This window comes from Monodelphis domestica, chromosome 5, assembly GCF_027887165.1.
Source record: "Monodelphis domestica isolate mMonDom1 chromosome 5, mMonDom1.pri, whole genome shotgun sequence".
NCBI classification, from domain to species: domain Eukaryota; kingdom Metazoa; phylum Chordata; class Mammalia; order Didelphimorphia; family Didelphidae; genus Monodelphis; species Monodelphis domestica.
Window position 1 is genome coordinate 112,981,871 of NC_077231.1, and position 27,885 is coordinate 113,009,755.

The 27,885-nt window shown below is 41.6% G+C and overlaps 2 protein-coding genes across 6 annotated transcripts in view; one reads left to right on the forward strand and one right to left on the reverse strand.

Annotated features, from left to right (window-relative positions):
* The first annotated feature begins 66 nt into the window (after nucleotides 1-66).
* Nucleotides 67-21,674, forward strand: WASHC1 (WASH complex subunit 1). The gene is made up of 11 exons (XM_007503783.3): nucleotides 67-266; nucleotides 1,365-1,516; nucleotides 12,452-12,563; nucleotides 12,828-12,974; nucleotides 13,314-13,450; nucleotides 13,662-13,794; nucleotides 14,009-14,210; nucleotides 14,295-14,459; nucleotides 14,897-15,055; nucleotides 21,210-21,278; nucleotides 21,417-21,674. The coding sequence occupies exons 2-11, from the start codon at nucleotides 1,377-1,379 to the stop codon at nucleotides 21,554-21,556; spliced, it is 1,404 nt and encodes a 467-aa protein (XP_007503845.1). The 5' UTR covers nucleotides 67-266; nucleotides 1,365-1,376; the 3' UTR covers nucleotides 21,557-21,674.
* A 570-nt stretch (nucleotides 21,675-22,244) lies between these two features.
* Nucleotides 22,245-27,885, reverse strand: part of DDX11 (DEAD/H-box helicase 11) — a 71,277-nt gene continuing 65,636 nt past the window's right edge. For all 5 annotated transcript variants that reach the window (XM_007503776.3, XM_007503774.3, XM_056799108.1 and 2 more), the window contains exons 18-27: nucleotides 27,427-27,539; nucleotides 26,948-27,020; nucleotides 26,499-26,602; nucleotides 25,205-25,354; nucleotides 24,830-24,898; nucleotides 24,504-24,604; nucleotides 24,033-24,117; nucleotides 23,548-23,611; nucleotides 23,186-23,340; nucleotides 22,245-23,085 (exon numbers count right to left, since the gene is read on the reverse strand). In XM_007503776.3, the coding sequence (XP_007503838.2) occupies nucleotides 23,056-23,085; nucleotides 23,186-23,340; nucleotides 23,548-23,611; nucleotides 24,033-24,117; nucleotides 24,504-24,604; nucleotides 24,830-24,898; nucleotides 25,205-25,354; nucleotides 26,499-26,602; nucleotides 26,948-27,020; nucleotides 27,427-27,539 (944 nt within the window). In that variant the 3' untranslated portion in view covers nucleotides 22,245-23,055. The remainder of the gene's footprint in view (nucleotides 23,086-23,185; nucleotides 23,341-23,547; nucleotides 23,612-24,032; nucleotides 24,118-24,503; nucleotides 24,605-24,829; nucleotides 24,899-25,204; nucleotides 25,355-26,498; nucleotides 26,603-26,947; nucleotides 27,021-27,426; nucleotides 27,540-27,885) is intronic.

Here is a 27,885-nt window from a genome sequence, read left to right on the forward strand (position 1 = left end):
TGTGGGGACCCCCTCCGTCGCGCAGGGCATCCTCCCCTGTCTCCACCAGCCTGCGGCTGGATTCTTGAGCCCCCACGGGAGGCTGAACGAGCTCGGAGGCCCAGAGAGAAAGAAGCGCGCGCCCTTCTCCAAGAGTGGCCGGGCGCAGAGCGAGAGGGTAGCCGAAGCTTCCGCTTCTGCGGGCCCTGCTCGGTAGTGGAGCAGAGGCTTCGAGGGGACCGGGCGACGACGACACCTGGAGAGGAAGGCCGTGACGGCCACGAAAGGTGCGCCTGGACCTGAACCCAGGCAGCCTCTCCTAATTTCATATTGGGGCTGTAGAAAGGAGGAAAGCACCACCCCCGCCCTCTCGGCCTCTTTCGTTACTCTGCGTTGGGGAATCTGGAAGGGCGAGCGGCATGTCCGTGGTCATCCAGCACTTTTGAGCGAGATAGGACAAGCCCTCCAAGGAGTGCTGCCTCATTGATGCCACCATTAGTTGATCTAGCTTTTCTCCTCCCCCCACATCCCAGGGTTGGGGCTGGTATATCAGGACTGAACCCTGGTGCCAGGGCTGATTAATGTTCTCCTTGCCACCTTTCCGAGCTAGGATCGTGATTAGTCCTATTTATAGGGGCTCTTGCCTTAATATTCCGCTTGGCATTTCTCTTGCCAATCAAATCAGTACCGTCTGCAGTGTGATTGTGCTTTAGTGGCACCAGGGAGCCGAGTTAATTAAACCAAGTATAAATAGACTCTGCCCTTGCCTTGCAATTTGCTAAAGTGTTTCTCCTCTTCCACCTCTTCTCTCCCTCCTCCTCCCACCTCCAATCCAGACATACACTCAGCCTACTTTCCTATCTCTAGGCCTGAATCACCTGAGCCTACCTGAGCTTCACTAAGTTGGTCTGCCCCAGGACCAGGTTTTGAATCCATCAGCTAAACCAGGAAGGAAATGCCGAAGTTCAAACTTGATGAATTCCTATGACTATTGAGCTACTCTATCATTTAGCACAGTGGAGAATTCCTCTCCACATGTCCCTCAGTTTCCCTTTTCTGGATATCCCTTAATAATCTCCCACTTACTCATTTTCCTTTGTACTCTAACTTTAGCCCATAGTCTCTCCTTTCCCCCTTAGTTTCCCCTCTTCTTTTCATTCCTCCATCTACCTCTTCCTTAGTCTCCCCCTCTTAGCAGTATCTCTAAAGTTTGAGGTACTTTCTTGCCTACTGTACATCTAGACTCCCTAGCAGTTGGGGTACTGAGATCAAGACTCCAGATTATCTTAAAACTTGCCTTTCTAATAATTATATGTATAATGCTAGGATCAAGGGCAGGAATTTCAGAGGGGATGGAGCAGATCTCACTTTTATGTCTCCAATAGGTACATTGAGCCATGACACAGTCACTTTACCTGGAAGGCCAGGCCTACTCTGTGCCTCTGATCCAGCCAGATCTTCGAAGGGAAGAGGCTATACAGCAGGTGGCAGATGCCTTACAGTACCTCCAGAAGGTCTCTGGTGACATCTTCAGCAGGTAGGCATTACTCAGAGGCCAGCGAACACAGGTAAATACATAAATTATATGCAAAGTAAGTTAATTTGCCCATGAAGAAGAGGACACTAGAACCTAAGGTGGAACAGAATAGGCCTCAGGTAGAAGCTGATCCTTGAAGGAAGGGAGAGACAAAAATGAGGAGAGAGTATATACCTGATATAGAGAGCCAGGGGATAGAATAGTATATGTAGAGAAAATAGAGAAAGTCTGGTTTGGTAGGATCATACTCTGTATGGAAAAAAAAGTGATGTATAATAAGCTTGAGAAAACAGGCTGAAGTCAGGTTGTAAAAGGATTTAAATGCCAAACAGAAGTTTTTCATTTTGTCCTGAAAAGCAAGAAGGAGCCACCCAAACTGCTCCAGCAGGGGAATGATATGATCATACCTGTGCCTTTGGCAGATGTGTAGAATTTGGCTTTGAGATCCCTTTAAGTCAGAAAGACCAATAGAAGGCCACTGTGGCAGTCCTGGTAAGAAGTGATGAAAACCTGAATTAGAATGGTAGCTATGTGATTAGAGAGAAGGGGATGGTTGCAAGATATATTTTGAAGCGGAATAGACAAGACTTGGCAACTGATTGGATAATGAGTTTGAGGTACATTAAAACTCACAAATCCTATTCAGAAAAACTACTGACAATGCTTTCTTCATCATATACATTTTTTAAACTCAAGTATATTTATCCTTGTGAAATTTCATCATATTAGATTAAACTTGATGTTCTAACTTGTCAAGATCTTTTTGCATCCTAACTTTGTCATTCAATATATTAGCTATCTTAGCCTTGTGTCATATGAAATTTTGATAAGCATGCCATACAGCCTTTCTTTGTCACTGATAAAATGTCCATCAGTACAGGGACAAGCATAAATCCCTGGGGCACTTCATAGGAAATAAACTACCAAGCCAACATTGAACCACTGTCATTCAGCCAGTTCCAAGGCTATGTAATTGTACTATTATCTAGCCCATATCTCTCATCTTTTCCATAAGAATAACATGAGATACTTTGTCAAATGCTTTGCTAAAATCTAGGCAAATTATATCTACAATATTCCCTGAACCATTAGCTTAGTTACTCTGTCAAGAGGGGAAATAATGTCAATCTATTCATTGTTCATCTCTTTAATAATCAATTCCCAGAAACTGCTTTACAGTTTGCAGATTTTATTGCCTTTCTCGAAAATCAGGACATTTGTCTTTTTCGTCAGCCAACCAACAAGTATTTATTTTTTTAAATATTTTCCCCCAATTACATGTAAAAACAATTTTTAACATTCATTTCTTTAAAATGTTGAGTTCTTAATTCTCTACCTCCTCTCTCCTTCCTCCTTAAGACAATAAGGCAATCTAATAAGATTTTACATATGACATTATGTAAAACATTTTTCTATATTGGTCATTTTGTGGAAGAGAACTCAAAAAAGAAAGAAAGTGAAACATATAGTGTGGTTCAGTCTCTATTCAGACTCCATCAGTTCTTTCTCTGGAAGTGAATGATATCTTTCATCATGAATCCTTAGGGATTGATTACTGTGTTATTCAGAATAGCTGCGTCATTCACAATTCCTCATACAATATTTCTGTTACTGTGTACAGTGTTCTTCTGGTTCTGTTCACTTCACATTGCATCAGTTTGTGTAAGTCTTTCCAACTCTTTCTAAAATCATCCTGCTCATCATTTCTTATGGTAGAATAGTATTCTGTCACCATCATATACCACAACTTGTTTAGCCATTCCTCAATTGATGAACATCCCCTCAATTTCCAGTTCTTTGCTACCACAAAAATTGCTGCTATATTTTTGTAAAAGTAGGTCCTTTTCCCTTTTTTTTAACTCTTTAGTATACAGACTAGTAGTAGTATTGCTGGATCAAAAGATTTGCAGTTTTAAAGTCCTTTGGGAATAGCTCCAAATTGCTCTCCAAAATGGTTAGATTTGTTTATAGCTCCATCATCAGTGAATTAGTGTGCCAATTTTCCTACATCCCTTCTAACATTTATCATTTTCCTTTTCTGTCATATTAGCCAGGCTGATAGGAATAAGGTGGTACCTCAGAGTTGTTTTAATTTGCATTTTTAATAGATTTCTAGCATTTCTTCATGTGGCTTTATATAGCTTTGATTTCTTCATCTGAAAACCGCCTATTCATATCCTTTAACCATCTATCAAAGGGGAATGACTTATACATTTGACTCAGTTCTCTATATGTTTGAGAAATGAGACCTTTATCAGACATACTTGCTATTTAAAAAAAATCCCCAGCCCTCTTCTTTCTTTCTAATGTTTGTTGTATTGGTTTTGTTCAGGCAAAATTTCTTAAATTTAATATAATCAAAATTATCCATTTTACATCCTGTAATCCTTTTTTGCTTTTTTTTTTCATAATTCTTCCCCTATCCATAGATCTGACAGGTAAATTATTCCATGCTCACTTAATTTGCCTATGGTAACACCCTTTATGTCTAAATCATGTACCCTTTTTGACCTTATCTTGATAATATGTTGGTCTATACCTTATTTCTGCCATACCACTTTCTAGTTTTCCCAGCAGTTTATGTCAAATAGTAAAATTTTTGTCCCCAAAGCTTGGATCTTTGGATTTATCAAACACTAAATTACTAAGGTTATTTACTACTGTTGTGTTATATATACTATTGTGTACAACAAGCATTTATTAAGTACCTTCTCTGTGTTAGGCAGTGTACTAGAGTTAGTCCAAACTCAAATTTTTCAAGTGAGGGAACTAAGGCCCAAGGTCATCTGTGTAAAAAGCATAAGAAAGAAGATTTGAACCTTGGTCCTCTTAACTCTAGATCTATTGCTCTTTCTATTGTACCATAAAGAGATGCAAAACTTTTAAAAAATAATTTTGAGGGGAGAAAAGCACTCACTACTGTGGGGATTGGGAAAGGCCCTATGGAGAAGCTGGTGTTTGAATCAATCTTTGAAGGAAACTAGAGATTATAAAACAGAAATGAGGGAGTGTATTCCAGATGAGAAAAGAAGGGCAAATGGATGGAGACAGGAAATAATAAGTGTGAGGAACAACAAAAAATCTAATTTGTCTGGACTGCAGCACTTGTGAAGGGGAAGAATAAGACACTGGAGCCAGGTCTTGAAGGGCTTTAAATTTTAAGTAAAGGAGTTTGCATTTGACCCCAAGGTTAATAGGGAGCCATTGAAATTTATTGAGGCAAGGAGTACCAAGGTCAGTCTTTCAGATCTGTGCTACTTTCTCTGTGATATTTTACATATCACTGATAGAGATTTATGAATCACATCCACCAATTTTTTCAGTGCTCAAAGCCTGGCCAGATTTGAACTCATCTGGGTGGCTAGGTATAATCTCCATGATAATTTTGGATTTCATCTCCCTCTTAGCTATTTTTGTTCTATCCTTTCCCCTCCAGAGGCACTCCTTGGCATGAAAAAAAAGGGGCAAAGTAGAACAATTCTGTCTTCTCTCCCATTACTGATCATCATCCCAGTCACCAGAGCAACAGCCCCATTCCTTCTTTGATCCCAGTCTTTCCCATTATAATTTAAAAAAACAAAACAAAAACCACTGTTTTTCTTTATCTTCCTTGACAACTTCACCTCATTCTGAGCCACGATACTGCTGAGACTGATCTTATTCCACTTTTTTATATTCATCTTCTCCTTGTCTTTCAATCAGCATGCACCTACTACATGCTAGGCATTTTGGTAGTTGATAGAATACAAATACAAAGAATGGAACTGTCACTACCTTCAGGGAGCTTACATTCTGTTGAGAGAGTGTGCAAATAAATATATGAATTCAAGCAGAATAAATAGGAAAAAAAGAACAAATAGTGAATGAAGCGCAAGGAAATCAACAGACTGCTAACTGGGTAATGCTTGAGGTAGAGCTTGAAGGAAGAGAAGATTCTCTGAAGCAAAATGAGGAAGGAGTGAATTCCAGGCATAGAGGACTATTAGTACAAAGGCAGGGAAATAGGACATTTTGTTTTTCTTCCTGTCTTGCTTCTTTATCTTCTGTCATTGAGATTTGGCTTCTCCTTTCCCCCACCCCCAACACTATGTCTGGCCATCCTTTTCAGTACTAGTTGCACTTTTCAACTCAAGATTTTAAATATTTCAAGACAAGATTACTTCTTACTCTCTTTTGCTACTTATAGACTCTTCTTCTATCAGTATCACTTAGCAGCCTCTCTTTGACATTTGATCTATATAGATTTATCACACAATTTGGAGCTTGGTAATCATTATGTCCTTAAGTGGATAGAGTATTAGATTAGAATCAGAAAGATATGAGTTCAGATTCTGCCTCAGACACTAATTGTGTGACTGAGCTTGTCACCTAATCTTTTTTAGTCTCAGTTTTCTCTTGAGTAAAAGGTGTTTGGGTTGCTTTTTTAACTCTGTCCAATCCAATCAATCAATCAATGAACATTTGTTAAGGACCTACTATGTACCAGGCATTGTGCAAGGCACTGAATAGATAAAAGTCTCTACCTTGAACTTCCAGCAAAAAAGATGACTGGAGGGAAGAGTGTCTTCCCTGCTGAGAGGAGCAATGCCAACTTATAGGAGTAGTACATGGTAATAGAAGACATGGTTTGCCCAGGGGAATACAAGATAGTTTATGACATAAATGAAACAATTCCTGTCCTCAAAGAACAAACCCATACACCGATCTTCTGTCAAGAACGAAGACATTTTACAAAGATCAGATCAACTCAGCAAATATTCATTGAGAATTTGCTATGTATCCAGAACTTTTGTAGGTATGGTCAGGTATATAAAGGAAAAGGGTAAGATACTTTTCTTCCAATCTATTTAGAAATACAAGACATACAAATATAGACCAATAGATAGATCTTTATTCATTCTATTCCCAGCTCTACAAGTCACTTAACCCTTTTATTTTCCTCATCTATAAAATCATGGCGTTGGCAGTTGATGATCTCCACATTCCCTCTTAGCTCAATCTATAATCCTTTGATTTTCAGGAGGTAAGATTATCACATCTATTTTCAGAGAAGGAGCATGGATCTGGATGTCCATAAACTGTAAAGATTTGGGAAAAGGGAATATGGAAGGATTATAATGGAATGGAGGAGGTGAAAAGTCAGAGGGAGTAAGGACTGGTGAGGTATGATCTGTAAAGTTCTTTCCTTCCCTTACCCTTCAAACCCAAGAAAGAGGTACCCCTGATCTGATGTTAAGGCAAGGATAAACAGGAGCTGGCTGTGTCTCAATGAATGGGCTTCTGGGGAATAATGGAGTTTACTTCTCTCAAGGTTTGGCTGATATTTCTAACCCCAGAAGTCCCACTTGTCTGGTAGGCTGACAGTCCCTATTGACTTTGTTGTCAGCCAAGGCTAAATGGCTACCTAGCCCACCACCTTCTCTTTCTTTATTCTTCTATGATGTGAATCTGACTGCGAGCTTCTCCAATATAAAGTTGTTTAATAGTTCAAGTAATAAAAGGGGGGGGGGGGGTGGAGAATAGGTTTTTGGGAATAGGAGATCCTACAGGCTGTCTTTGTCCTGAGCCAAATGGCTAAGCCTCAGCTTCTCTTTCTCCTTCCTTTCTAATCTCTATTACTATCCTAATCTAAACAGATATCAAGTGTCCTTCTTTGGAAAGTCAAGGGATGGGAAGGGTCTTTGGGGTGACTCCATGAAGTTCAAGGGATCAGTCCCTTTCCACAGCAATTGTTGTTCTTTTGCTTTCATCTAAAGATGTCAGACTTCTTCTCTCTTCAGGGCAAGGGAAATGGAGGCAAGGCTCTGTCACCACAGACTGGGATCTAGAGCTTGTGTCCTAGCTTCTCTCCAGAGTTCAGAGGGCAAAGACCCTTCTTTTTCCCTTTTTCTCCCACAAGCCTCTTCTGCTGCTCCAACTGCCACTCCCCATCCCAGCACATTCTAAACCATGGTTTCTCAGTCTCAGTTTTCCTTTCCACAAAACCCTTTTGGAGGTGGATATTAACCCCTCCCCCCAATTCTGCTAGTTCTCTCCCCATATGCCCAAGGACAGAGACAGGTAGAAGGGAGAGAGAGAATTTCTGAGTTAAAATAAATTCTCTTATCCCATCTTAACATCTACCTTTCTTCTGTCTCTGATATTAGATTTCCCCTTATCTGCTTTAGGTAGGAACTCTCTGCCTTGGTCTCATTCCCACTAGGTGAACTAGAACCTAGAAAATGCAACAGCAGAGATTTTCACAGAGATGGAAAGAATTACAAATATCTCACCATATTTCTGCTTCTTCCTACCTTTCCTTGTCTGTCCTACCCACATCTCTCCTCTACCAGCTTCCTATCACCTAAGTACCGAAACTAGGTGTAAAATTATGGTCCCTGGGTTTCCATTGCCTCACAGGACTTGTGTAAGGTATGATTTACTTAAGGACTAGGGAATGGACAGTTTATCTGGTTTATAGCTTGAATACATTGACTTGTATATACTTATTCCTTCTCTCACCTCTACCCCTACACAACCTCATCTGTTAGTTTTCCCTGAAAGGGAACAGCCACTTTCTCTAGGGAGAATGGAGAAGATGCGAAGAGGTAGAGTTAGCATTGCTATATCTTTCCTTCCTTTCCCCTCCCCCTCCTCTACCACCTATCCTGCCTCTCTCACTAGTGATTGGCACCTGGAAGTGCACCAGGTTACAGAACACTCAATCAGCTGCTTGCATAATTAGCAGATTGTTCTTAATTATCTTAAGAGCTGAAGAAGGGAAGGTGAAGAGATCTTAGGTTCAAGCTTTTCTTTGCCTGAGGATAGGAAAGAATAGAATGATAGAGGAGGGAGGAAAGAGGAGAAACCAGTGATTAAAAGTCAAGGGCCTTTTGGGGAGCACCAGAACAGGATTGGGCTTTGGTGACTTGCATCCTGAGGAGTTTGCACAGTTCATTCTGGGACATCCTTAATGTGGAGGGCAGCCTCACTAGAGATCAGGCCCACAAGGATACAGTACACAAGGTTTGGAGGATGGGAGGCCTTCTTTGGAGTGGGGCTAGACAGAGTTATTTTTGTTGTTGGAGTCAGAATACCTGGGTTTTGACCCTCACTCCTGCCTTGACATATGAGGTTTGACGATAAAGTAATAAGAAAGGGTTTTTAACAAACATACTACATCTTAGAATAATAGGATATTAGAGTTAGAAGGGTTCTTAGAAGTTAGTCCAACCTTTCCACCTAATTTCATGAAATCCTTTCTAAATAGAGCAATGTGGTAGAAAGAAAACTAGTCAGAAGATTTGGTCTCAGGATCTGGGTCTAGCATTTATTAACTGTGTAAATTCAGGCTTGTCACTTACTCTATTTGAACCTCATTTTCTTTATAAAATCTGTGCATAAGGAAAATTAAACTGACAGCTGTATAAACAATAGGTTGATTAGTTAATTAAAAACTATTTAATTTGACAAACATTTAGTAAAAGCTTAATACGTGCAAGGCACTGGTGATATGAGGACAAAAATCAAATAGCTCCTACCCTTAAGAAGCTTGTGGTCTATTGGAGAATATACAAGAGTAAAATAATTTGCATTTTATTAAAAGGTCATAAAAATAGCATTTTAGATCTTAGAGTTACCAAATCTCCACAAAGTCTTACAGAAAGCATAGGTTCTCAAAGGCACAATCCATTGTTTGCTGTGGGTACTATATTCTGGGGCCAGACAAAAAAGGTTTACATGGTAATCCTTCAAATACTGATCGACTGGTGACATAATTTTGAGATGTTAGGTAGGATTCTCAAGATAACTGTAAAAGGGGAAGATATCACTCAGGAAAAAGTCTAGACTTTAAAAATTCTCTACCATACCCCACAAAATAACCAAAAAAATATCAGTAACTAACTCTAACCCATATGCCTACTTTACTTTCATTACAAAATATTTATGGCAATGTACTTACACATCAAGAGATCCTTGATTAGGAGATAGAAAGGTTGTAACTAATATTCTACCAGCAGACCATGTTTTTTATATCCTGTGCTGTTTGTGTTAAATGTCTTAAAAAATTGATTTGGTCAAAAAGTAAAAAGCTTGCCTGTAAGGCAGTCTTACAACAAGATAGTTCCCATGTCAAAATCATATACAGTTCTGTAAGAGATGTAACTTTTTGGTTGTAAGAGTTTAAATTTAGGTTTTATGCTAAATGTGAACGTTATAAAGTAATATTGTTATCATCAATTTAAAATATTATAGCTTAAGTCAAAATGACTTTTAGCAGCATTTTTTGGAAAGAGTGAAAGTGGAAAAATGTAAGAAGAAGATAATTATCTAGCCTACCACCCTAAGTGCTGCTCCAGTGTCTAGCTCAGCCCCAGCAGGGCTCAGTATCTTCAGCCAGAGTTCTATCAATGAAGCCTCCTCCAAAGCCAAGGCAGGAATCTCAGCCACTCACCCAGCAAGCCGACGCAGGATCCAGGGAAAATGTCTCCTCTAAGCCAGGAATGAATCTCTGGGACCCATCTCTCCAGAAGCCATGAAAGGAATCCCTCCAGACCATGCTGGTCTCTTCTTTTTATGCTCTTGTTTTCCAATCACTTCCTGTCATTCCCTCTTCTTCACAGAAACCAATGGCAGTCTTTTAATTTACCTAGTACTGCCTGGGGGTCATGGGGGTGGGGCAGTAGCCTTTAGAGGTGTGGGCTTACTCTAGTAAGTGATTTGTGAACTCTCTTACTGTTAAGTAGGGGCACTTTAAGTTCTTTATTTGATTAGCTAAAAATAGGCAAGGGAAGAGTTAATCCTATCTTCACATGGTGCAAGCTTGAGCTGGGTTTGGATCTGAACAACATAACTGAACAACACAATACAGCCTTGATGGCTGCTGCAGGCTCACATTTATCCTGAGATCCCTGTTCTGAGTGTTTGGCAGCAGGCTTCACACTGGACAGAGGGCTAGATATGAACCCCTTATCACTTCTAGGGTTAGAGCTACACAGTTGCCATCCCTTTCTATTACTGTTTCTTATACAGTACACAGCCTCAGGTCCAACAGTAGGATCTCTGGGCATTTTAGCCATTTTATTTACATCTTTCCAAATTGTTTTTGAGAAGTTGTACCAATTCCTATCTCCACCAACAATTCTTTCTCATACCTTTCTCTCTCCAGCCCTTCCAATATTGACTATTCCTTTCTTCTGTCATCATTATCAATTTATCCCAGAAGATCTTTTGATTAAAAAAGAAATTAAAGAAGCAATGGAAATTAGAGTATAAAAGAGCTCTTGGGAGTCAGGAAATGTGTATTTGAGTGCTAGCAGTTTAGAGTAGTTAGAGGTAGAAGGAAACTTAGAAATTATGAATTCCAAGACCCTATTTTTACATAGTTGAGGAAAGGAGGCCTCAAAAGGCCTAAGATCACACAGAATTTTAGCTGAGCCTCCTTTTGCCTTGTACTCTACCTTTCCTCAATCTTTTAGGAAGTGTTCAGAGAGTTTTTAGGGAAACTGAGGGGAAAGGCCAAGGAGTATCCTGAAAAACAAAGTATACCTTTTCCCACCCTCATATCTGCTGAGGAAAAAACCTATTTCTTTGGTGCCATTAGGAAGCCCTGAATTCACCTATCCTCTGACACTGTGTGACCCTGAGCCAGTCATTCAACCTGCTTAGCCCCCTCCTTCACACATTTGGACTAAAAATAATCAAGGCTACTCATTAGGAGAGGGAGATTAGGCAGGTAATCTAGAACCTAATTTCTTAGCTAATTGCATTTACTTCTATCCATGGAGAGGTCCCAGTGAGGGGAAAGGGCAAGTGGTGTAGCAGAGAAGGCATCTGCTTCCCCTTAGCTTAAAGAAAAGAAGTCCCACAGGGCAGCTGGGTGGTTCAGTGGATTAAGAGCTAGCCCTAGAGATGGGAGGCCCTAGGTTCAAATTTGACCTCAGACACTTCCTAGCTGTGTGACCCTGGGTAAGTCACTTAACTCCCATTGCCTAGCCCTTACCATTCTTCTGCCTTGGAACCAATATATAGTATTGATTCTAAGGTGGAAGGTAAGGATTAAAAAAAAAAATCAGAACAATGGTACATACACATCCAACCTAGAAAGAATGTGATACAGTGATAACATTTTCAGTTGGGAGGCTCTAGAGGACTTCACGAAGTGGAACATTTAGAGTAGAGGAGTCAAACTATTCCTCACAGAACTCCATGTAATTGGGAGATGTTGCACAAAATAAGGAAAAATCCAAAACCACATGTTAATTTGTGGTTTGCTAAGTCAATATGGGAGTTCTGCTGTCAGATTTAGAGGGTTCCAATAGATAGAAATGAAGGAAAGTGCTCCAAGAATGGGAGGTGTGAGGAGGAAAGTCAACCTTGGAAATGCATGGAAAACAGAGAAGGCAAGATCAGATTGGGAAATAGCTAATAAACTCGTTTGGCTAAAACATAAACTCCAGCACAGGATTGCAGGAAGCAGATGGAAGTCACTTAATAGTTCTGTTTGAACCTCTTTTTGAATTGTGTAAGGAGATACTGAAACCTAGTAAGGTCATGTCAAACTCTGTGGGTATTTGAAAAAATTGTCTTTTTCTGAATGTTGTGAACACTGTGAGATCAGTGTTAACTATGATTTGTACTACTTAAGTCTGTTAAAGTTAGACATCTTTTAGGTATAGGAAAGGTTCTCATGTTTCTGGCCACTTGTAGGAGGGTAAGTCTGCTCAAATCCTTTTGTACAGCTCCTAGGAGATGGGAGTGTTTATAAAGCTCCCAAGTCCGAATAGCCCTCCAGAAATTATCTGCAGCACTATGCCAGCCCAGAGAAGTATATTGCTCTTCCTAGAGAATACACTCCTTCATTCCTAGTGTCTTGGAACCTGGGGGCAAAAAAGGATTTGGGACAATGAACTTTTGGAACAACTTCTCATTTGTGGCTGTTGGTCTTTGCGGCAGGATTTCCCAACGAGTAGAAACAAGCCGGAGCCAGCTGCAGGTCATTGGAGAGAGAGTCTCTTTGGCTCAAGCCAAGATCGAGAAAATCAAGGGCAGCAAGAAAGCAATCAAGGTATTAGGCACCACAGTCTGTCTCCTCACCTCACCCCAAGCCAGTCCATCAGTCTAAGAGATCCTGACTCTATAGGCAAGCCTTGGGCTTCCCAGCCTATTCTATCAAGGAAATAGTACCCCACAACCACCATAACTATTCTTCCTAGGGTATTTTTCACCACTTCTAGGACACACTATGGGGTGTTCCACCAAAGGGAAAGATAACCTTCCATCTCTGAGAGTTATGAGCAGACATTTTCCTGTCCCCTCTGCCTCCCTGCAGGTGTTCTCTAGTGCCAAGTACCCAGCACCAGACAGACTGCAGGAGTACAACTCTATCTTCACAGGAGCCCAGGATCCTGGGTTTCAGAGGCGCATCCGACACAAAGTCCAGAGCAAGCACCGACCCCTTGATGAAAGAGCCCTGCAGGTCTGAACTCCCAAGAGGGAAGAGAGTGCCCCCTAGAAAGAGAAGAGGGAGATGATGGGCTGAGCTTGTTGGGAAGAGAGCTGACTGGCTAAGTAGCTGTAAAGGTGTCTCACTTAAAGCCAAGGGGCTTTCATTTCTTCCTCTGAAATAGAAAAAATACTTCATTACTTATATCATAGAATTATTTTGTAAAACTTAAAACTTAAAAACTTAAAATAAACGTGCTATTACTGAGAGTTCCTGCCTAACCCCAGTGCTGCCACTATGCATTGTCCTGGTAATAGAGAACAGGCTGACTTGTGGCTCACTTACCTCTCTCACTACCCCCTTCATCCTCAGGAAAAACTGAAGTACTTTCCTGTGTGTGTGAGTACCAGACCCCAGCCTGAAGATGAGGCCGAGGAAGGACTTGGGGGCCTCCCCAGCAACATCAACTCCCTCAGCTCCTTGCTGCTCTTCAACACCACTGAGAACCTGTATGACTCAAAGGAGAGCAAATGGGGCAGAATTGATGTGGGATGGGGGTGGGGGAGCCAGCAATGGGGTAAAGCTTGAGGAGTCAGGAGAGCCTTATCTCTCTCAACCTCTCCCTTTTATTTAAACCCGACCCTAGAGGAAGCAAAGAAGGGAGCTAACCCTACCTTACAGATAGGTCACTGCCAACTCTGCCTACTCTCTGTCACTTAGGTACAAGAAGTATGTCTTTCTGGACCCTCTGGCTGGGGCTGTGACAAAGACTCATGTGACACTAGGGACAGAGACTGAGAAGTTATTTGATGCTCCCTTATCCATCAGCAAGAGGGAGCAGCTGGAGCAGCAGGTAATGTGTGTCCAGGATGATGCTTGAGCATCTAGGAACACTGAGCATGGTGGTGAAACAAGGTTTATATGAATAAATTCAAGCTACTATGCTTTCTTTGGGTGGGAAGAAAGGGTGTCCCACTAGCCCATGTGTCTGTTTGATCCCAGCCAAGTATAATCTGACCCACCCCCATCCACCAATCAATCTCCCCACCTCCTGCTTGTTCTTTTAGGTTGCAGAGAATTATTTTTATGTACCAGATCTGGGCCAGGTGCCTGAGATTGATGTACCATCCTACCTGCCTGACCTTCCTGGTATTGCCGATGACCTCATGTACAGTGCTGACCTAGGCCCTGGCATAGCACCTTCTGCCCCTGGCACCATTCCTGAGTTGCCCACCTTTAACACTGAGCTTGCTGAACCGTTCAAGCCAGGTATTCTGAGTACAGGGAGAGGTGGGTATTCATACAATTTTTTTTTTTCTGGTCCCAATTGAAGTATACAACTTTTATTTTCAGAACTAGATGATGATGTATTAGTAGCACCTCCACCACCTCCACCGCCACCTCCTCCTCCTCCACCAGCCCCCGAAGTGTCAGTCAGTGCGCCTCCACCCCCACCTCTGCCCCAGCTCACTTCAGCCCAGCCAGCCAGTGTGGACAGCAGCAGTGTGTCCCCTTCAGGTACCAAAAAGTGATTTTAACCCTGGCGGTTGGGATGGAAAGGAGTTAAAGGCCTGCCAGAGTCAAATTCAGGAGGACTGTGGATACTCTCATTTAATCCAGTGACCTCAAACTACACGTATTTACTACTGACTGTTTCTTTTTACAAATGTTACCTCTTCCAAACAAAGGGACATTGTTCATGGTAGAATTGGGAGAAAAGATGGAAATAGATCCTGACTTCATTTCTATATTGCTGAGTACACTCTTACTGAATACCAGTTTTTAATAGATTCCATTTTTGATGAACAAGGAATTATGTTTGTGAGTGGGACTTTAAACTTCATTTACTAGGTAGCAAAAGGGAGCTGTCTCTGCTACAAGCAAGTAGATGGAAGTTAAGTTCCCTGTTTGGCTGACTCATTCTGGAGTTTACCCTCTCTCCCCCCCCCTCTTAGTTCCAGTTCATGTACCGCCCAAGGAAGTTGTGGATCCTTCCAGTGGACGGGCAACCTTGCTAGAGTCAATCCGCCAGGCAGGAGGTATTGGCAAGGCTAAGCTAAGAAGTGTGAAGGAGCGAAAACTGGAGAAGAAGAAGCAGAAGGAACAGGAACAAGGTAAAGCCTGCCCTTAGAGCCCTGAAGGCCATTGCTGCTTTCTGTTTCACAACACAGGGCCCAGTAAAGAATACTGGGTCATCCCCTAGCCTAGATTTGTTGAAAACTGTTTAAAGGGCAATGCTCTTGTCTATCTGTGCACTATGGAACATTGCTATTGGCTAGGGTTCAAACTGTACAGAAACACCTCTTAGCAGACTACTCATTCTCCAGACATGTTTTCTTCTAGTTTTTCAGAGAGCACTTGCAGCCTGCCTTCTGATCTCCTATTCCTTGCTGAGATTCTGAGTTTTTTTGAGAATAAGATTGCTCTAATACCACAGTGCCTCAATCAAGAGATATGCATTCAGCCATTCAAAAGTGTTGCCAAGCATTTTGCCAAGTGCTAGCGGATATAAATATTGTAAATGAAACAACCCCTACCAACAAGGAGCTTGCATTCTAGTGAAGAAAATGATGTACACAAGTATATGCAGAATAAATATAAAATGAAAAAATATAAAGTAGTTAAATAGCTAACATTTATATAGCACTTACTATGTGCCAATCACTGTGTTATGTTTTATTATCATTTGATCCTCATAATATCAAAGTTAATTTAAAATTTTACAGATGAGGAAACTGAGGCAAATAAGCCAGATGACTAGTCCAGGATTATAGTCAGTAAGTGTGTGAGGCCACTTTTGAACTCAGGTCTTTCCGAGTCTGGGCCCAGCCCTCCATGCACTACGGTGTCCCTTAGCTGCTTCAAACTAATAAAGGTAGTTTGAGAAGGAAGTTACTGGCAGTAGAGGAGTCAGAAGAGATTTCACCTTGGATAGTACTTGAGCTGCATCTTGAAGGAAAAAAAAGGGTGCTGTGAGTGTATTTCAGGCATGGAGGATAATTGGTACAAAAGCACTGATGGGAGATAGACTCTCAGATGTAGAAAATTATATTGGGGTACAAGGTACTGATTGGCTTTAAAAAATGAATGAAAGACTATAAGCAGGGTAAGCTAGGTGGATAGAGAGCCAGACCTGAAGTCATAGAAGTCCTAACTTCATATCTGGACTCAGACACTTTCTAGCTGTCTGACCCTAGGCAAGTCACTTAATCCCTGTTACCTACCCTACCCTTTATACTCTTTTTAAAACATTTTTTTTTCATTTTTTTCTGTGGTTACATCATTCCTGTCTCCCTCCCTTCTTACCTCCCCCCTCCTGGAGTTGACAAGCAATTCCACTGGGTTATACATATATATTATCACTCAAAACCTATTTCCATATTATTCATGTTTAAACCCCAAATCATATACCCATATAAACAAGTAAGAAATCATGTTTTCTTCTGGATTTCTGCTCCCACAGTTCTTTCCTCTAGATGAGGATAGCATTCTTTCTCATAAGTCCCTTGAGATTGGCCAGGATCATTGCATTGCTGCTAGTAGCAAAGTCTATGACATTTGAGTATTCCATGTTTCAGTTACTGTGTATAATGTTCTCCTGGTTTTGCTTATTTCACTCTACCTCAGTTCATGCCTTACTACTCGTCAGCTGAGTGAAAGTGTTTATCTATTTGAGGCTGGAGACAAGATTTCCACCTTAGGAAGATTGATTTGGTAGTTTGGAGTGTGGATTAGATGTGAGGAGAGATTTGAGGCAGGGAGACTGATTACATTGTTGGAATAATCTAGGCAAGAGACAATGAGGGCTTGAACTAAGGTAACAGCTGTGAGTTTACTTTCAATTTTATTAATTTCTGCTTTAATTTTTAGGATTTCCAAATTAATCTTTAACTGGGAATTTTAATTCTTTTTCTAGGTTTTTTTAGTTGCATGCCCAATTCATCAATCTCCTTTTTCTCTATTTTGTTAATAAAAGCACTCAAGGATATAAATCTCTCTCTCTCTCTCTCTCTCTCTCTCTCTCTCTCTCTCTCTCTCTCTCTCTCTCTCTCTCTCTCTCTCTCTCTTTCTCTCTTTCTCTCTCTCTCTCTCTCACACACACACACACACACACACACACATATACAAAACTGCTTTGGCTATATCCCATGTATTTTGATATGTTGTCTCCTCACTGTCATTTTCATCAGTGAAATTGTTTCTATGATTTGTTCTTTGACCCACCAGTTTTGAAGGATTCGATTATTTAGTTTCCAATTAATTTGCCTCTTTATGAATCCTTATAATTTTTATCACATTATGATCAGGAAAAGTTGCATTTATTAATTCTGCTTTTCTGCATTTGGTTGTGATGTTTTTATTCCCTAGTATATGGTCAGTCTTTGTATATGTACCATGTGCAGCTGAAAAAAAAATATTCCTTTTTATACCTATTCAGTTTTCTCCAGATATCTATTAAATCTAGCTTTTCTAAAATTCCATTCACTTCTCTGTTTTATTTTTTGGTTCGATTTATCTAGTTCTGATAGGGGACAGTTGTGGTCCCCACTAGTATAGTTTTACTTCCTCCTTAAGCTCTTTTAATTTCGCCTTTTAAAATTTGGATGCTAAACCATTTGGTGCATATACATTGAGTAATATTTCTTCATTGTTATACTGCCTTTAATTAAGATGTAATTACCTTCCTTATCTCTTTTAATCAAATCTATTTTTGCTTTAGCTTTGTTTGAGAATCATGATTGCTACTCCTGCCTTTTTTGTAAAAACTGAAGTCCAATAGATTTTGCTCAAGCCTCTTATCTTTCCTCTGTGTGTCTACCTACCTAAAATGTGTTTCTTGTAGACAACATATAATAGGATTTTGGTTTTTAATCCACTCTCCTATCTATTTCAACAGCTGTGAATATAAAGAAGGAATTCCTGTGAGATGGTGTTAAGGGAGAAGCTGTAAGATTTGGCAACTTACATTTTATTTTAGAGGGAAGGCCAAGTAATGCCAAGATTATGAACCTGAGAGACTGGGAATGGTGGTACCTTAGACAAAAATATAAAAATTTGGAAGAAAAAAGAGAATGAGTTGTGTTTGGACATGTTGGATTTAAAATATCCAGTTGGCAAGTGTTGATAAAGGACTGAAGTTTGAGAAATGGGGATGCATATACAGATCTTGGAGTCAGTGGCACAGAGATCATGATTAAATCCATGGGAACTGATGATGACACCCAGAGAAGAATATGGTCTCTAGAACAGAGCTAGGGGAACACCAAGTTAGGGGATATGATCTGAATGAACATGGGCACTAAGAGTACTCAGAAAGTAAAACCAGGAGGCAGTAATGTCACAAAAACCTATAAAGGTAAGATTAAATAGAAAGAGAAGGCAGTTAAGAATAGTCAATAGGGTCAGAAAAGATGATGAATAAAAAAAAGACTATTGGGCCTCTAGCTTTATTAAAAGATCAATGATAAATTTAAAGACCATAGTTACTTTCATTTGAATGACAAGGTTGAAAGTCATATTGCAAAGGTTGATGAGTAAAGAGGAAGAGAGGAAGTGGAAGGAATGAACAAACAGCTTTTTCTAAGAGTTTGATCTAGAAGAGATAGGATGCTGACTTGAGGGAAGATTTTTTTTTAAGAGAAGCTTGGGCATATTTGAAGAGAGTGAAGGAAGGAAGATAGGGAGAGAGGATGACTGAGGTTATAATCTTCTAGAGATGAGCCACATGATGAGGATTGGCTTCAAAAAGGGCTACCTCATTATCAGAGGGAACTTGGGGCAAATGGCTTTAGTTTTTTAAGTTGCAAACAAGATCATCAGCTAAGAAAGGAAGAAGTGGGTGACTTGAGGGAAAAGGGGGTTTAGAATAGCTTTTGTGGGAAATTAAAGCTGTAAAGATAATTTTAGGATTATGACTTAAAATCTAAATTAATTTGGTCGCCAAGGAAATCCCATATAAAATACCCAAGCCACCTGGAGATTTATGATGATTTTAATTAATATAAAGGAGAGAAATTAAGAAAGAGTTAATTTAAACTGCTCTGGCTTAGGCTGAACCAGGCAGGAGTTCAAGGCCTTGGTCAACGGGGCCTTCCCTGAGAGCCAAGGGAAAAAGGAGTCAGTTTTATCACTCACCATGAGACCGTCTCAAGGAAGCTGTCTGAGGGAACTCCTCCAGGCTCGAGTTCCAGGATCGAAGCTGCGCCCAGGCCTGCTCACAGGAAGTGACCAGCCAGATCCACCTCTCTGGGGAAAGAGCCAAAAGGTTCTTCGAGAGAGAGCCAGTGAGCCAAATATATAGCCCCTTTACTCTTGTCTCCTCCTCTAAATACCCATTCTTTAGTTCTCATCTTCTTTGATTAGATTATATCTTTAGAGTTACTTAACACTTCTTTGTTAAGTTCACCTTTTATGAGTTACTTAACCTTTTTGTGATTAATTTAACCTTTATAATTACTTTATACCTTTTTGTATTAAGATCTTAAAAGACTTAACTTAAAGTTCTAGCTTCACTATAAAGTAAGAACTTTATTGTTCAATCAGATTACAACTTTATCTTCCCCATAAGGTAAGATCTAAGTAGGGTGGAGTAATTTAAAGTTCACAATCCCCCCGATTTTGTTAGACTAAGTATCTTCATTGTTAAAATCAGGAAATAGCTAAATCCAATCTTTACAAAGCCCAGTTGAAGTTGAATAACATGAATATATGTTCCTAGTCAGCATTAGTTATGTGACTTCCTCCAGCTCTAATAGACAATACATGAGAAGCAGCAGCTTCAGGTGATGGGTTGTTAAAGGATGAGTGACAGGACAAGGGTTCAAGAATAGAGGTCAGTATATTGAATTGGCTAACAATAGTCAAGACTGGAGAGGGAAGGAAGCAAGGTCAGGGCAGGGGGCAATTGCCTGACAATATGAAAAATGAGTTTGAAGAGTTGATGGAATAAGGAAAGATAGAATGATAGGAGGGTAAGGCAGCTGAGCAGCATTGGAAATGGATTATTTCTTGGCATGGTGAGATCTTACGTATCTGAGGTGGAGTCTGTGACAAGTTTGAGTGCACATCAATAGTGAAGGGCAGTAGTTTAGGAGGAGAGGAAGACATTGAGCTAGATGCTAAACTTCTTGAGGAAAGAGAGAGAGGCCCTAGGGACCACTATTCAACAGCCATTATTATCCAAGCTGAATAGAAAATGTTGATACTTTGAATTCAAGAAGAGGAGAGGTTGCTCCAGTGGTTGTGATAAAGGAGGCATCTGGAAGTGGCAGTGAGAGAACAGAATCTTCCAACTCCAGCACTGTCCCAAGGACTAAAGGGGTGATTGGAGAATAGGACCAAGGAGAAATTGGCATTAGTGGGAAACTAGCTCTCTGAGGACTTGAAGATGGAAGGAGTGTAAGAATAAAGGGAAGTCTGTCTGATATAGGGAGCATGGTGGAAAGGGTTGGCTGAGGACACAGTGGGGGGCGGGGGGGGCGCAGTGAGAAGACTGTGAGGTCAGTAATTGGAGAGAAACAGGTGGTGGGAAACTGTCAGATGAAAAAGAAAGTCCAGTGTTTTATAGTGCCCACCTGCAAAGCCAAGGGCAATGTTCCTGGCCTAGGTCTTAGAGTGACTTGGTGTTAGCTTGCTTTCCTCACCCATTTCAAAAGTTTGTAAACTATGTTTTGTGTGATAATACACATATAACCCAGATTGAATTGCTTGCCAGATCTAGGAGGAAGATAGTTTGGATCATGTAACTTCAAAAAACTGATTTGGAAGTTTGTTAGTAAAATAAAAATAATTTAAAAGTTTTAAAAGCTTATAAAAATAAGATAATATTAAAATGCTATAAAATGTTATTTTCATTCATCATATTATTGGAAGGGATCTCAGAGGCCATCAAGTTGAGGTTGCATAGGAATTCCTTTATGCACCATAGCCTCTAATTATCAACCAGCTTGAAATATTCCGTGAAAAAAATACTCTCTTAAGGCAGCCCATTCTGCTCTGAACTGTTAGGATAATTTTCTTTATGTGAAGCTCAAGTATTCTTTACCACTCTCTGTACTTTATTATTACAAATTACTTAGAATATGGTACTTTATTTATTGCTTCTTGGTCCTAGTTGCCCACTGCCACAGTGAAGCTCTAATAATCCTCTGGCAGGTAAAAAAGGAATGGTGATCATCATGAAAATATACCCCCATGAGATTTCCCATCTCCACCTCTCTCCTAGCCTTTTGGGTTTTTTTTGTTTTTGTTTTTGTTTTTTTGTTACAGTGAGAGCCACAAGCCAGGGTGGTGACCTAATGTCAGATCTCTTCAACAAACTAGTCATGAGGCGCAAAGGTAAGGAGTCACAGTGAGACCTTGGTGCCTCCTTCCAGGCCCAATTTATGATTCATCCATTCATAATGTGCCTCTTGCTTCTTTTTTCTGGAGCTGAGGCAGCCTAGCCTTCCCTCACTTGTACATTTTTTCTTTTAGGCATCTCTGGGAAAGGACCTGGAGCAAACACTGGGGAAGGCCCTGGAGGAGCCTTTGCCCGCATGTCAGACTCAATTCCACCCCTACCAATGTTGCAGCAGCCACCTGGAGAGGAAGATGAGGATGAATGGGAGTCATAGGGAAGCCACACCTTACCTGTTGCCCAAGTTGGAGGAGACATGGACACCCTTAAAGTTTGCCCCTGATTTAGTGTTTATTAAAAGTTACTTAGCTCATCCTGGAGATGGAGATGGAGAATGGAGCACATACTGTTTATTTATATCCACCTCTGCCCTTTCCCAGCATGTTTCACTCTTCCATTGAGCTAAAATTAATATGAATCACAACTGCATGAACCAAATGTACACTTTAATTAAGGCACTACAGCTATGTTAACTCAAGACAGTGAAAGTAAGCCCTCCTGTTCCCCATGATTCAGAGTATATGGGCATGAGTGAGGAGTAAAGAGAGTCTCATTTATCCCAGGGGTATAAATCCACACAGGAAAGAAACAGTAACAGACATGGCTTTGCTAAAAATAGTCCTACTGAGAGCCCAGTGGCCTCAGTAATATCAAGGGCAGGAGATATTAGTGCACTTGACATTGGCTTTGAAAGAGAAACTGGAACCAAGCCAGCTCTATGTAGTTGTACTCCCTTAAGCCCCAGTCCCTTTTCAGGAATAGAGACAGGGAGGGAAGAAGTACTGGGGGCAAAAGCAGCAAAAGCACAGACTAAGATCTTTTTGAGAAAAAAAGGGCCAAATGAGTGATAATGCAAAAGGGAGGGGCTGTATGTAAAGATTAAAATTAATATTCAATACTCCAAGTATTATTTTAATACTGTTTATTAAAATCCACTTAGAGCAAAGAGAAATTTTTAAAACCAGAGAAAGGAAAAAAACACTCCCTTCATGCTGGTACAAGCCAGATAGCCAGCATGGGTGGAAAAAGGAAACTCAAAATCTCAATCTACAAGGAGATGCACAAACAGGAAAAGGGAGAAAGGATTGTGGGAAATGTAGTCTCTAGGGTTCAAGATTCTAAATCAATATGGGGGTAATGCAGGAAAACTAAGGCTAATCTTTGAAGATAAATGCTCAAAGGTAGATTGACATACCCCAAAGGCATGCTTAAGGAGAAGCTGTTTGAGGACAGCTCCTTGTAAGATCTGGACAGTGTTTCATGAAACAGCAGCAGTGAGGGAAATGAAAACTACCACTAACAAGTGCAAAAAATCCATTCACTGCTGTTTATACTACCTGAAACTTTTACTAAAATGCAATTCACCCATATTAGTCTCTTGCTGGAACTTCTCCATCTCATTGAGAACAGATTCAGTCTTGAGCTGCAACACAGAAGCTACAACATTCTAACCTGCACCATCAATTCACAGTCTTTGAATCCAAATCCCAGCTTTTCTTCTAACTTCTACTTTGAATATAGGCCCTAGAAATTTGTTCAAGTGTTTTTCACTAACATATAATTGACTCCTCCAGTCCTCCCACCAGGGGACAGGACAAAAGGAGCTGGGGCTAGATTCATCCATCTGTATTTTATTGTCTTTGTAGCCACAGCTCCTATAGAAGTAACAGCAAACGTAGCAGGCTTAGGCACGTAGTAGAGAGTGAAGCTCATCTGTCAGGAAGGATCAGATTTCTCCCGGTGAAACTGGAAAAACGTACCAAAAGAAAATGAGAATCTTTCAGTCCAATGAGGGAGGTTGGGGAGTAAAGGAGAGGCTTGGAAGATGGGAAGAGCCAGGACTTACCTTCCGCAAAGCAGCAAAGGCTGGGCCAAATGTGGCTTTGATTGACACCTGGTCTCGGATCCAGCCAGGCAATTTGGCTAGGATGTATGGACGGGAATAACGCTGGTCCAGGAGAAGGATGCTTGCAAAGTCTTGCCGATGCCGAATGGCCCGTCCTGAGTTTGGCAAAGGCTAGGGCTCAGAGTAGGAAAGACTCAACAAGCTCTGCAGTCTGATCTGTCCATCACAGAGCCAACTGTGTTTCTAATGAATCATTGAACCACCACCCCAATATTAAATGAGGGTGAATCAGCAAAGCTAAATTCCTCTATTACCTACCCCCCCATCTAACTCCTGGAATCCAGGATGCATGCCAGGCTCACCTATAGACTGGTTGACAGCTTTCATGCACAGGTTTTCGATCAAGGATTTCCCTGGGCTATTGGGCTGGGGAAATAGAGGAGAGGAGCTGTCAGTACTGTTTTTAAACAAGGAAATCATTCTATTCCTTAGGCCATTTGCTTCAACATCCATTAGAAAAATATTCCCATAACTAAGACTGCAAAATAGTTCATCCATACACTGTGTCCCCCTACTACTAATATTATGTGATCTTATGACACAAAAAAAAGAGTCCAAGAGGGCTGTTATTACCATCCCCATTCCTGATCAGAGCTTCAAGGCAGCACCATGAAAATGATGACAGACTCTCTGTCTCACGTTAATTTTGCTCAACTCTCAAGAGCCTCACTGAACCTGAGAGCTATGAACAATCCAACTTACACAGCCGGCATAACCTTATCCAGTCCAAATCAAGGCAAATTTGGGAAGGAAATGAGCTTGGGAAAGAATATAACAAAACACTCACTCTGGTCTGATCCAGGTATGCCATCTTCTCTTGTAGCTCCAGGGATTTGATGTTGGGGTAGGGCATGCCCACCATAACCACACACCTTCAGAGGGATTTGACATAGCACTTTAAGGTTTCATAAGCACTGTACAATAGGCATTATCCCCACTTACAGATGGGGAAATAAGTGACTTGTACTTGGTTACAAAGCAAGAAAGTGTTGGGTGGAATCTGAGCCCAGGAAACAACCTGTCCCACTTGCTACAGTAGCCACCTGTCCTCATCTTACCCAGACTGATTCCCAACACAGATACACCCAGTCCAGCTTTCACCCTTCTATCCAGCTTCATTCAATCTTGGTGGATAATTTTAGGCAAAGGGGAGCTGGTGACACAGAGCTTAAAGATTTTGTTGCCAGCAGCATGGACTTAAGCTCTCGTGGCTGGAGGGCAAGGGTGGAAGGAAGGAAGGACCAGAGCTTACACTTACCGCCCTAAGTCATCAGAGAAGTTGATCCCTTCACTCATCTTCCCTCCAACCACTGAGAGGAGAAGGGCACCTGTCATCACACCTCTCACTTGACTGCATCGCTGAAAAATACCCCAGATCAAAAAGCTGCTTCCTCAGACACTGGTGCAATCAATAAATCAATCAACATGCATGCATTCAGTGTCTACTATGTGCCAGGCACCGTAGATACCAGCACAGTCCCTTTCCTGAAGGAGTTTGGATGCTTTACCCATGATCAGCTGTCATGGGGCACTTGTACATATCTACGTAACCTTGCCCCACAATTTCACAACCACACCTCTTACCTTAATGCATTTGGAGTATTCAGTCAGCACCTGTTCCACCTGGTTTGCTCTGCTGGGCTCTTGAAATATCTGAGACAAAGTGTAGAAGCTGCCAAGATGAGGGCTCAGGGATCAGAGTTCCCAGTCCTGTTCCCTAGCCCTGTGTTCTGAATAACACCTAAAGAACCCATATGGGGCAGTGACCCTTTGGACTATGGAAATGCTTCCAAGGAAATTAAGGACAGGAATGACAGGAGAGTGAGTAGACTTGATGAGGATCCCTAACCCACTGACCGAGACCTAAAGCAGAGGTCTGGTATTTGCAAGCATCTCTGGGGAAGGCCATTTACTAGGCTGGGGCAGGGAGGGAGGGGCAAGATTACAAAACGGACTCACCTTCTTCTTGACTGTCAGACGAGTCAAAAGACCACTCTGCGCCCAGTGTGCTTGTACTTTGTGCAGGTAATCATAAGAGGGGAAAAAGCAGACCACACCTCCAGGGACCACATTGCACAAGTTGCAGAGGATGCGGCCAATTTCATCCATCTGAAAAGGAATAGAAAAGATTCCCCACAACAGAATCATCCATGCTTGGATGAGACACTGTCCCACCAAGATTTCTAACAGACCAACCAAAACCACCAAATCCAGAGAAATCTGGGAATCAGTAAGGGGAAGTGTGGAAGAAGATAGCCATCCTGGGGCCAGAAAGCCCAAATTATGATCCTAAATGGTACTTTTTAGTTCATGGTAAAATGTCAATAACTTTAAAATGCTGATAAAGACATAATGTGCTTGGAGTGTGCTGGTGAGTCTTCTCCCAGGACACCTTTCCTTGCTCTAGACATTGCAGTAATAATTAAACTAGAGATTCGATACAGATAGCCTGTAAACTTTACTCTATCAAGGGCAGAGGTAAGTTTTTAGTAGGTGGCAAAAGAGCCAGAAAGGGTAGGGTTGAATGACAGCTTTGGCATTTGCCTCATCCAAAAGAGACATTTGGACTTTAGTCATGGCTTTTTTTTTTAAACCTTTATCTTTTGTCTTAAAATCAATACTGTGTACTGGTTCCAAGGCAGAAGAATAGTAATGGCTAAGCAATTGGGGGTTAAGTGACTTGCCCAGGGTCACACAGCAAGGAAGGGTCTGAAGCTACATTTGAACCTAGGATTTCCTTTCTGCAGGGCTAGCTCTCTACTAAGGTACCTAGCTGCCCCTAGAGTAGTTGCTTTTTTTTATAGGATAGAGGGGGAAAAAAGTCCCTTCCCATCATATCCCCACTTGGATACATATCAATCTACTTAAGCAATGGAGAGATTCAATGCCTGACCCTAAAAGATAGATAAAATCCCACACTCCTCCCTCTTTTTGAGGCAGCTATGTGGCACAGTAGATACAGAGCTGAACCTGGAGTCAGAAAAGTCCTGAGTTCAAATGTGGTCTTAAGACACAAGACTATGCAACCCTGGGCAAGGCCCTTAACTCCTGCTTGCCTTAGTTTCTTTAAGTGTAAAATGAAGCAAAGAACAGTAATTACCTTGCAGGGTTATTGTGAGGATCAATGAAATATCTGAAATCTGAGTACCACATAGTGGTACTCTATCCACTCCCTCCCCTTTTCTTGGGTCAAAATGGTTCCAATGCACTCCACTCTCTACAATAATCTTTCTCAAAGTAAACTGCTACTGACCAACTGAGGCAGGTCTCTCTTCTGATAGATGAATTCCAAAGGTTGATTTGAGGGCCCACTGCAAAGGACAATGGGTAGAATATTGTCTGGTGGGATTACATGGCCTGTTGAAAACCAGAAACAAAGACTGAGATGAAGATGAAGGTGGTCTAGGATGACAAAAGGGGAAACAGATCTGTCTTCTCTAAAGGAGTAGCCAATCTATGAACTAGAAAAACACAAGTAGGGAAGAGGCACATCAAGTGCATAACTGGGAGAAAGTCACCTGTGTCCAGTCAGGGTCCTGAATGACTATGAAAGCCAGTCTGGGAAATAGTACACAGTTAAGGTCAAAGAGGAGGCAATCAAGGACCTTGAGCCCAGCACCCTCAAACGACACAGTTCCAGAATGTGAAGTCTGGACCCATGAGTAAAGGCCCCGGTACACCTCATCATGGACATGAACTCACCACAGGAAAACTCGACCACACGCTCTGTTCCTACCCCCGCACATTCTAGCAACTGTTCCCGAAAATCAGCCACCTAAATAAAAATCAAGATACAAAGAGTCAGTGGGAAACCTGAGGACAAGAGAAAGACAGCAGTAGGAGGCCGAGATGTGTGGAATGGCAATGGGAGGGAAGCAGAAATGTGCATCTGGAGTTGCAACTAGTTCAGCCCTGGCATTTCACAGATGAGGAAAGGGTCCAGAGCATTACCCAAAGTCACTGGGCTAGTGAAGACCCAAAATTTGAACTTTAGAAGAGCATGGGGAGTACAGGCACAAGAGTGGAGGAAGCAGAGAGATGGCTGATTTCTCCAGGACAAAGCCAGGCTCCAGAGATGCTGAGGCACGCACAGGAGGCAGGCATGAGGAGGGGGACCCTGGGCAGGGAAGCACGGCCGCCTGGTGGGCCATTAGAGTGAACGACACATGAGAAGTCCTCACCGGCTGCATGGTGCCCCCTGCAATGATCACTGCCCGACATTCCTTCACCACCTGGGCAAAGTGCACTGAGGGATTCAGGAGGAGAAACCGCAGACTGCTCTGACTGAGGCTACCTAAAGAAAGGAGATAGGAGGCAGCTCCGTGAGAACAGAAAGCCTCCAGGTCTGCAGACACCTACCTTGACTACAGCAATAAAGCTAGGACACAGGGCATAGCAGATACTTTCCCCATCATAGCGTGTGCAGATGTACATTAGGGCACATGGGGAAATGATGCCAACTCTGAGTTCTAATCCTACCTCCTACATTTACTACCTTTGTGACCTTGAGCAAGTCACTTAACTTCCCCAGGCCTCCATTTCCTCACTGAAGGTTTCCTCACAATGGGGCTGAACTAGCTCTCCAGCCCCCTTGGAGACCTATGGTCCTAGGAACCACCACCCTTTTTTAGGATCCCATG

Excerpts from the sequence above, each read along its gene's own strand:
- WASHC1 (XM_007503783.3), top strand. The coding sequence starts at position 1,377 with ATGACACAGTCACTTTACCTGGAAGGCCAGGCCTACTCTGTGCCTCTG. Across the intron at positions 12,564-12,827 it reads GCAGCAAGAAAGCAATCAAG|GTGTTCTCTAGTGCCAAGTA; the intron begins GTATTAGGCACC and ends GCCTCCCTGCAG. Across the intron at positions 13,451-13,661 it reads TTCAACACCACTGAGAACCT|GTACAAGAAGTATGTCTTTC; the intron begins GTATGACTCAAA and ends TCTGTCACTTAG.